This window comes from Belonocnema kinseyi, chromosome 3 (assembly GCF_010883055.1).
Source record: "Belonocnema kinseyi isolate 2016_QV_RU_SX_M_011 chromosome 3, B_treatae_v1, whole genome shotgun sequence".
Taxonomy (NCBI): domain Eukaryota; kingdom Metazoa; phylum Arthropoda; class Insecta; order Hymenoptera; family Cynipidae; genus Belonocnema; species Belonocnema kinseyi.
The window spans coordinates 75,310,138-75,319,940 of NC_046659.1; the positions used below are offsets into that span (position 1 = coordinate 75,310,138).

Genomic DNA, 9,803 nt, shown 5'->3' on the forward strand with positions numbered 1-9,803 from the left:
GAAACTACCCCTGCAGGCATTGGTGTTGAAAATTCAACCCCCCTCACTTGGGGAGGGTTGGTAATCCTGGTCTATAAGTTTGTGGATTAACTACTGTTGGGTTGGCGAACATATTCCCAGAGTTTAGAGACAATAGAAAAACATGACTTTTTGAGCTGGGGCAGTTGAGGAATAATGCCCCATATTAAAGAAACCAAAAATTCAAAAAAGAAATAATCATTTTTTTCTTCTGTTTTTCGTATTGCTTCTAAAAAACGAGCGCAATTTTTAAAGGAACTTGTAGATTAAAAAAAAATCAAAATAAAATAAACGAGTATTTGTGTTTTATTTAAAATGAGCCCAAGATGAAGTTTTTTTTATTGAGGCGTTTTCAGGTTATGAAATTTTGTTAACAGTTTTTTTAACGTTAAATATCTCGGAATCTATGCATTATAGAAGAAAAAATTCCAAAGACGAAAAATATTTTGGTTTTACATGTAGAATAAGTATTTTTGGAAAATACAAATTTTTTCCTTTTTTTAACCATTTTTTCTTTTTTTTTCTTCTTATTAATATTTTCTAACTTGTGTACATAAAAGAATATAGTTACAAATCTGTTAAATATGTTCTTTTATGTATACAAGTTAGACAATATTAATTAAAAAAAAAAAAGAATAAATGTTAAAAAAAAGGGGAAAAAATTTGCTTCCAAAAATTCTCTTTTCTTCACAAATGCTTATTCTACCTGTCAAACCAAAATACTAATCTTTGCAGTTTTTTTCTAGAATGTTCCTGTTTGAAAAATAATCGTCTTGATTGAAAATTTATTTTTGTGTTTGAAAATTCAAGTATTTCAACTAAATATAGTTCATTTTTGTAATTAATTCATCTTTTTGGATCGAAATAAAACTACGTGGTTGAAAGCTAATATTTTTTAGATCAAAACTCGGCTATTCGTTAGAAAAATCATCTTTTACAGTTGAAGATTTAACTTTTTTGTTAAAAAATCAAAAAGTTCATATCAAAATTTTGTTAAAAAAGATTAATTTTTTACCAGAAATTCCTAGGAACGAAAAAAAAAAAACATGATGAATTCGTCAACAATAATAGCTGGAAAAAATTGAGATACATGGAAAAAATTGAGATTCACGGAAAAAACCTGGAATTGCCAAGATATTTTTTCCCAGGATTTGAGCAGATACCCTGTTTAACATCTGCAAATTTTGCTGTAAAAATTCTGTAAAATGTTTAGATATTTCTTGAAATCTTGTGGAATTATTTTAGATCAGAGAAAATGAATCGATTCATTCGATTAAGTGGATTAATAAAAATAATTGGTAACAGATTCAAGAATCGATTAATTGATTCGAAAAGTCATTACCTTTCAAATGCATATTGGCTTTATCAACAAAAAATTGAAAATTATGTTTTTTATAGTAAAAAAACAATCATTGTTTTTTTGCTTCTATAAAAACGTGTGCAATTTTTAAAGAAGGTGTGGATTTAAAAAAAATGAAAATGAAAAAGATGCGTATTTATATTTTATATAAAATAAGTCCCAGATGAAATTTTTTTATTGAGGCGTTTTAAGGTTATGACATTGTTTTTTAACACTTTTTTTTAACGCTTAATATCTCGGAATCTATGCATTATAGAGAAAAAAAACCTCCAAATACGACAAATTTTTCGTTTTACATATAGAAAAAATATTTGTGAAGAAAAGATAATTTTGTAATTTTTTTCCTTTTTTACCATTTCTTTTCTTTTTTTATAATTAATTTTTTCTAAGTTTGATACATAAAAGAATATAGTTACAAATTTGTTAACTATATTCTCTGATGTATAAAAGTAAGAGAATATTAATTGAAACAAAAGAATTCATGGTAAAAAAGGGAATTTTTTTCTATAGTGCATAGAATCCGAGATAAAAAATTTCATCTAGGGCTCATTTTACATAAAATAGAAATTCGCATCTATTTCATTTTGATTTTTTTAATCAACAAGTTCCTTCGATAATTACACACGTTTTTTGGGAGCAAATAAACAACAACAATTATGGTTTTTTTATGATAAAAACCTTAATTTTTATTAATCGAATGAATCGATTCATTTTTTTCTAATCTTATGGGCGATTCATTTTCTCTAATTTAAAATAATTCCGCAAGATTTCAAGAAATACCTCAAGATTTTACGGAATTGAAAAGTTTTTCGTGACTTCAAGGATATTAAGGGATTCTCGCGTAATTTGAAAAACTGTACGCAAAATTTTCAGATGTTAAAGAGGGTATCTCCTAAAATCCTGGAAAAAAATTCCATAACAATTCCAGGTTTTTTCCAGGTATAATAATTAAATAATAATAATAAAATAATACTAAAAACATGATTAATGATTTTTTAACAAAAAAGTCGAATTTTCAACTGAAAAAGATCAATTTTCAACCAAAAAATTGAATTTTAACACAAACTAAAACTTTTCCAAGTAAAATGATTAATCTCTATCTGAAATAGATGCATCTTGAACAAACAGATGAAAAGATCTATATTTTAAACCCAATAGATGAAGTATCAACTAAAAGATGAGTTTTCGAACAAGAAGATTAATTTGAACAAAAATTATGACTTTTTTCTGCGAAAAAATGAACTACTAACTACATATTGAACTTCTAACCAAAAAGATAAATTTTTTTATAAAAAAAGACGACTCTTAAACATAATGTAAAAATTTCGACCAGAGAAATAAATTTTCTACCCAAAAAGACACACTTTCAATGAAAATAATAAAGCTTTGCCCCAAAAACTGAATTTTTAAACAAAAAGTAAAACTTCTAACAACAAATGTGAAATTACAATTAAAAAGAATTATTTTCGCGCAAAAAATTAAAATGTTCAACAAAATATATAAACTTTCCACCAAAAAGATTAATTTGCAAAGAAAATTATAAATCTTTCCCACCAAAAATGAATTTTTACCCAAATTGTTGAATTTCTAACCATCTAGATGAATTTTCAATCAAGAAGATTATTTTTATACCAAAAAGACTAATTTGAAATAAAATAAATAAATTTTAAATCGCATAAATAAATTTTTAATAAAAATGATGAATATTTTACTGGAAAAAATGAATTTTTACCCAAAATATTAAATTTTTAAATAAGAAGATACATTTCAAACCCCGAAAATTAATTTTCTAGAAACACATAAATTTGTAACGAAATAGTTGAATTTCCAATTAAAAATGATTATTTTTAACCAAAAATTGAATGTTAATTTTTATTTAAGTTAAAAACCCTTTTCAAACAAACAAGTCGAATTTTCAACAAAATAAATGAATTTAAAATCACGAACATTAATAATTTTCTATAAAAAAAATTAAATTTCGACAAAATACATAAATTTTTAACGAAATTTTCATTTTAAAAAATACCTAAACTATCATCTAAAAAAGTAAGTACCTAGAGGATCTCTAGATTACACGAGACATACAAATTTTCCAGTTATTCAACAAATTTTATATTTCAAAGAATTAAAAAGTTTAACAAATAAATTCCTTGTTATTGTCGAATGAAAATAGTTACTATTTAAAAAAAATCTATTCAAGAATCTATTATATTAAATTTATTAATTCAAATCGACTAAGCAAATCGTCAATTTTGAGAATCGATTCTATTTTTTCGAGAATCAGCCATACCTATAATTTAAAAAATATATAATAAATAATTTACCTCCACTGAGAACAGTATCCTTGTAAGGACACTTTGTCGTCCAATGGTCTCCATTGCAATTGCGGCACTTGACGACACCTTTTTCGCCCATGCTTTTCAATTTATCCAGCGAATCTTCTTCCAGCTTGTTATCCTCTTCCTTGCTTGAAATGAACTGCATGAAGACATCCTCAGCAATGACGGTAGTCGCGGGATTTGGCCCTGGTCGGTCATCAACAGAGTCTCCAAATTTGTGCCAGTTTTTACGAGCGGCAATTGTTTTTGAAACTATGCGTTTCTCGATCTTGTAGGTGCGTACAACCTTCACCTTCTTGTTGTCGTCGTTGAGTTTATATTCTGTGAGAATTTTGAAGCCATTTTCGTGCACTTCAGAATTTGGTGGCAAAACGGTTCCTCCCTCTTCTTCAACCTCATCAGCCCAGCTGGACTTTACTTCAAACGCTGCTGGCATTTCTGACCAACACAATTTATATTTCAGAACAATATTCATGCACTGTTCAAAAAACAGGTTTGCTACAAAATTACAATTTTCAAATTGTCTGACTTCATCCTGACAAAAATTGCAGGTCTACTTTTCTGTTTAATTCAGCCAGTCAAATTGAATTTTCAAACAATCATAATGCAATGATAATGTTTTATTAATAAGTTTAATCGAACTCAAAACAGTTTCCAATAATATTTTTATCCAAGTAAAAAAAAAGTATTCTGTTATCATAACCGTATTATTATTTTCTTTATTACTTTAGAAACAATTATAGTCGAACTATTTATTGCTATGATTAGGGTTACAGTTGAAAATAACAGTAATCTAAAAAAACTCTGCATTTTTTAATAGAGTTAAAATAAAACTTTTAGATCGCAAGAAATAATAAAATTGTCTATAGTAAAATTTATCAAAATTTAATCAATTCACTTAATTTCTTCTTCAACATCATTCAGTTCTTTTTGCTTTTCCCACTGAATCTTCCATTTCTTTTCGTTTAATTTTTACACTTTGCCGGATATTTGCCTGTTCCTTAAATTTTCTTTTCCAATTTTCAAATACAGAATTCGCTAAAAAATACTAAATTATTATGACTTTGAAATAGAGACGATTAAAAAAGTTCGAATCATTTTTTCGAAATTCCATGATTTTTCCAGGGGTTACAGTCATTTTTTTTTAATTCGATGACTTTTCTAGGTTTATTAAACACTTTTTAATAATTCCACGACCTTTCCAGGTCTTCTAGCAATCCTGTGACCGTTATACATTTTTTCAGATATAAAAAGTACCTTACAGCTAGCTGGTCAATAACGTTGATGCAAAAAAAATTTTCATAAATATATTATAAACACTTGCAATGACAATAGTCATACAGGATTTGATAAGGAGTCATCCAAAAATCAATTAAGACACACGTGAAATACATTAATTTGCAATCAAATAGTTGAGTTTTCAACTAAACAGATGAATTTTGAGCCACAGATAGAAGAATTAAATTTTGAGTTACGGCAATTAATTTTAAAGCGGAGGATACCCGTACAACCGACTGTACTCAATCTTGAAAAATAATGGAAGAGTACAGGGTGGCCGTTTTAATCGACAAAATAAATTCCCAGTCATTTCCCGGTTCGGAAACATTTTTCACGGTCACTGAAATTTAAAAAATGGAACACTAAAGCTACAAAATTTTCCACTTGGGGTAATAAAAACTGAGCTTTAAATGAAAGCACTTAAAGTGGAACTGTTAGATTTTGAACTTCAAAAATTTTAAAGTTTTTAATTAAAATTTTTTTTATTCAAATGCTGAATAATTTGCGCATATAAAATTGAAGGCACTAACATTTTTCAATAAAAAAATTTAAATCCACGTTACCATTTTCAATGCTCTAAATTAAAAAAATCAATGAATGAACTTTAAAATGTTCAAAATTATATAATTTTAAGGAATTTTGAGCTAAGACCGTCAAATATTGAAAAATTGAAAAAACTTTAACTGAGCACTTCTTAAATTAGAAATTCAATTATTTACTTTTTAAATAGTTTTAACATCCTTGGAAAGCTTCAAAATTTTATTTCAAAATCTTAAGAAATCTAGAAGGAGTTTTTAATTGTTTTTAAACAAAAAAAAGTAGATTCTTTTCAAGAATTGTGAAAGGGTTCAAAAGAATAAAAACATTTTCTTAAGATTCCTAGAAAAATTAAAAATAACTTTTCATTTTGAGAAAATATTTAAAGAGAATATTTCAAAAGTTTTTCAAAGATTTAAACAATTTAAAAAAAAAGATTATAGAAGATTTAAAAAACACTTTCTAAAATTTGCATGATAATTTTTAATTTTTTTAAAACTCCTAAATATCTCTTAAAATCACTCGAATTTTTTCCAAAAATGTTCATTTGTAAATTAGACATTCAAATTTTTAAATTTCACTTACAAATTAAGAATTTTTTAAATACAACAATTAAAATTGTAACGTTCAAAGTTTAGAGGCTCTTCGAAATTTTAACCATTCCAGGCTTTCTGTGTAAAAAAAATCAGTTAAAGATTCTTTACTTTTAAATATTTGGTTTCAATTTGCTTACCTTAAATAAAAATTAAAATATTAAGAAAGCATTTAAAAATTCTTTAAATTGAAAATGTAATTTTTCTACAAAATCACTGAATTGTTAACTAAAAAAGGCAAATTTTCAAGCAAAAGATGGAATAGTTATATTTTTAGTTCAGAAAAATTATTTCAAATGCAAAAGAAAATCGAAGTTGCAACAAAATATTTCAATTTTCAACCAAAGAAATGAATTTTCAACTAAAAAATATACATTCGCAACCAAAAACAGAACAGTTCAATTTTCAGTTATAAAAATAAATTATCAACCAACAAACACGAATTTTCCACAAAACATTTTTATTTTCTATCAGAGGAATTATTTTTTGTCCACAAATAAAATAGTTCAATTTTCTGTGTGAAAAAATCAATTTTTAACCAAATAAAATAAGTTTTCAACAAAAAATTCATTTTCTATCCAAAAAGATTAATTTTTAATTAAAAAAAAAATGAATTTTCAGCCAAAAAACAGACAAATTTTCAACTAATAATATTAAAATATGCCTATCAAAAAATATTAATTTATTCGAAAAAAACTGGAATGATTAAATTTTCACTTAAAAAAATGTATTTTCAATCTAAAATACGAACTTTCAATCAAAGGAATGAATTTTCAACCAATACAAACCAAAAATAAAATTTACATATAAAAATAATGCAATACATTTATGTGAAAAATGTCCAGCAAAAATGGTAAATGGAATCTTATAGAAAATTAGAATCAAATTCAAATAGTCAAATTTCCTTCTACTTTGATAAATAATTCATTCGCAAATATATTAAAGGTGTATTTCTTATTGTTATGAGTCTTTTAAATATTAATAAATATTAAAAATACAGTGTCGAATAATTCCAGACGCGACTTCGTATATTTTGTGAATAAGAAAAATAATGCGCTAATTTGAAAAAATTGGAACTAAGCGAAAAATTGGTGTCATTCATATTGTATTTTTGAAATCATAGAAGATTTTCTGTAAAATCAATTTTTAAAATGCTGGAAAATGAACCGCATTTTTTCTAATGAAGTTTCTAAATTAGTGCGAGCATAACACGCAAAATTCTCTATTTGTTAATGAAATCGTGATTAACTTATAGGTATATTTCAGATTTTCTTTCCAAAATTTCGCCAATTTTGTCAATATGTTTTAAATTTTTTCAGCTTCCGCTTTTTTAAATTGTATTTAAAAATAGCATATATTTGAAGCGAATAGGACAAATATTGTGTTTTCTAGAACCAATGACATATTGTAGTTTCTAAGATTCAAAATAAGAAGTAATAAGTTCCCTCTGTTAAATGTTTTTAATACAAAATAAACTGACAGCTAGCATACAATTTGACGCTTGTCTTCTTTTTAATAAAATGTCAAATGAATTTTTCATCACCAGCTTCGTTTCTTCCATTATTGTGTATTGCTTTTCGAATTATAATAATTATGTACCTTGTAAATGGACACAGAAAGTGACTAAATATGTTTCAAATTCCTACAATTAACAAATTATTGTAAACGTCAAACTTTTTCGTATACAGATATTTGATTCAATTTAATCCAAATCGCCCATTATATTGCAACTAAAAAACAAAACATAAATTCTAACAATAGAAAACAACTTTTTTTGTAGTTATGATACTGAAAAGTGGAAATTGTACCGCTGACACCGAACTCCGAAAAAGTGAGGTTATGAAACCGCACGTGTATATCTTTTCTCTCCGTTGACACTATTTTATACAATACTGAATTGATCTTCAAAGTTAATACAAAATTAAAGCAATGTCCGAATTATATATCCCCTGATGGGGAAATGTATCAGAAAAAATAGGGAAAATACTCACCATATAAATTGGAAGTGTACACATATGCATGCAAAGTAGCAATATTTGAAAGTTGTTGCGTTGAATTGTACTTACCAGGTTCTGCTTTTCCTTTTTGTATTTATCTTCTTTGTTAAACTGTTATTTGCTCGTAGTAGAATAAAATTTGGCACACGACATGTGCATAAAAACAAGTCTTGATCAGTCTTGACACCAGAAAATTCTGAAATCGGCCGAGAAATGGCGGATACTGGACGTAACCCGCCCGCAATGAAAATAGGTTATGCTGATTTTCACTAGGCGGCGCTGTATCTAATAATTTGTATTTTTATGAATTTTATTACTAATTAGAAAACGAACAAGCGCTATGCACGCGTTTATCCAAAGATAATATCTTTGGTTTATCTCTTTGTTTCCTCACGCAATGCTTAAATCAAACATAAAAAATTATCTTTTAAATTTCCAAATTTTGGAACAGTTGGAACTGCACACATACGTCGCGAGTTAGCGCACGTATTTTAAATTTTGTGACTATTTAAATTTAATATGATAATTATGATAAATAATGATTGGGAAATGCACGAAAAGTAATTCTGTAATCCGAAAATTGAATATTGGAGTGACAGATGAAAAAATAATGCGTATAATTGCAAAATATCTCATTAATTCTGACTTTCGACGAAACATAATTCTGAATTATTTTTTTTTTTGTAATGTTACCGATTTTATTTTAATATTGTTTTTAATATTGCTTTTAAAACATTTGAAACATTTGAAAAAAAAAACATTATTTCGAATGGAATAAAAAGAAGTTGAGCTTGTATCACTTTCAAATAAAAGCCTTCAAAATTGAATAATTTGTATTGAAGTTCTTGAAATCGAAAAAATTTTAATCAAAATATCTCAAAATTGAAACGTATCGGACTATATTTGGAATATTTGCGAATTTCGAAAATAAAAAAATTTGAAAACAATAAAAACGATATATATTCTCAAATTCGAATTTTCAAAAATTGGCAAAATTGCATGATCACATTCGAAAAAAGAAAATTTAATAGAAATTGAAAAATTAAATTATCAAGAATAGTAATGCTAAAATATATGTATACTCAAACCAGACTAAAACCATTTTAAATTTCAATTTTTTTAAAAGTAAATTTAAATAATTAAAAATTCTTAAATTTAAAAATGATCAATTTTGATTTTTAAATTCAACTGTTTTTTTAATTTACAAAATTAAAACTAATGATTGCATGATATTACATTGCAAATAAAGAATTAAAACGTAAATAAATCAAAAGATTGATATATTTGCTATCAGTGTTTAAAATTACACAATTTTAAGGTTTTCAATCAAAAAATTGTTTGTTTTTTAATTTAAGTTTGAAATTTGTAATACTTCAAAACATTAAAAAAAAAGTATTTCTAAGAATCTGTCTTGGAATTTTTAATATTTGAATTTGAAATTAGAACATTGATGTTCAAACAAAATGTTTTTATATTCAATTTAATTTAATTATAAAAAATGTAAGTAATTTAGAATTGTGCATTTAAAACTATACTTTTAAAATCAAATTATAGAAATTTTCATGATGAAAAATGTATTATATTTAAGGGCATGCGACACAGTGGGATTCCTACATTACCAACCTCTTTTTTCCATTGAACAAAATTTTTTTGTGAACCATAGAACTTTTTTGGTAAATGA

The 9,803-nt window shown here is 25.6% G+C and overlaps 1 protein-coding gene across 1 annotated transcript in view; it reads right to left on the reverse strand.

Moving 5' to 3' along the window:
• Positions 1–8,352, reverse strand: part of LOC117168815 (eukaryotic translation initiation factor 3 subunit G-like) — an 11,065-nt gene extending 2,713 nt beyond the window's left edge. The window contains exons 1-2 of the mRNA XM_033354654.1: positions 8,192–8,352; positions 3,703–4,155 (exon numbers count right to left, since the gene is read on the reverse strand). Coding sequence (XP_033210545.1) covers positions 3,703–4,153 — 451 coding nt within the window. The 5' untranslated portion in view covers positions 4,154–4,155; positions 8,192–8,352. The remainder of the gene's footprint in view (positions 1–3,702; positions 4,156–8,191) is intronic.
• Positions 8,353–9,803: the final 1,451 nt, after the last annotated feature.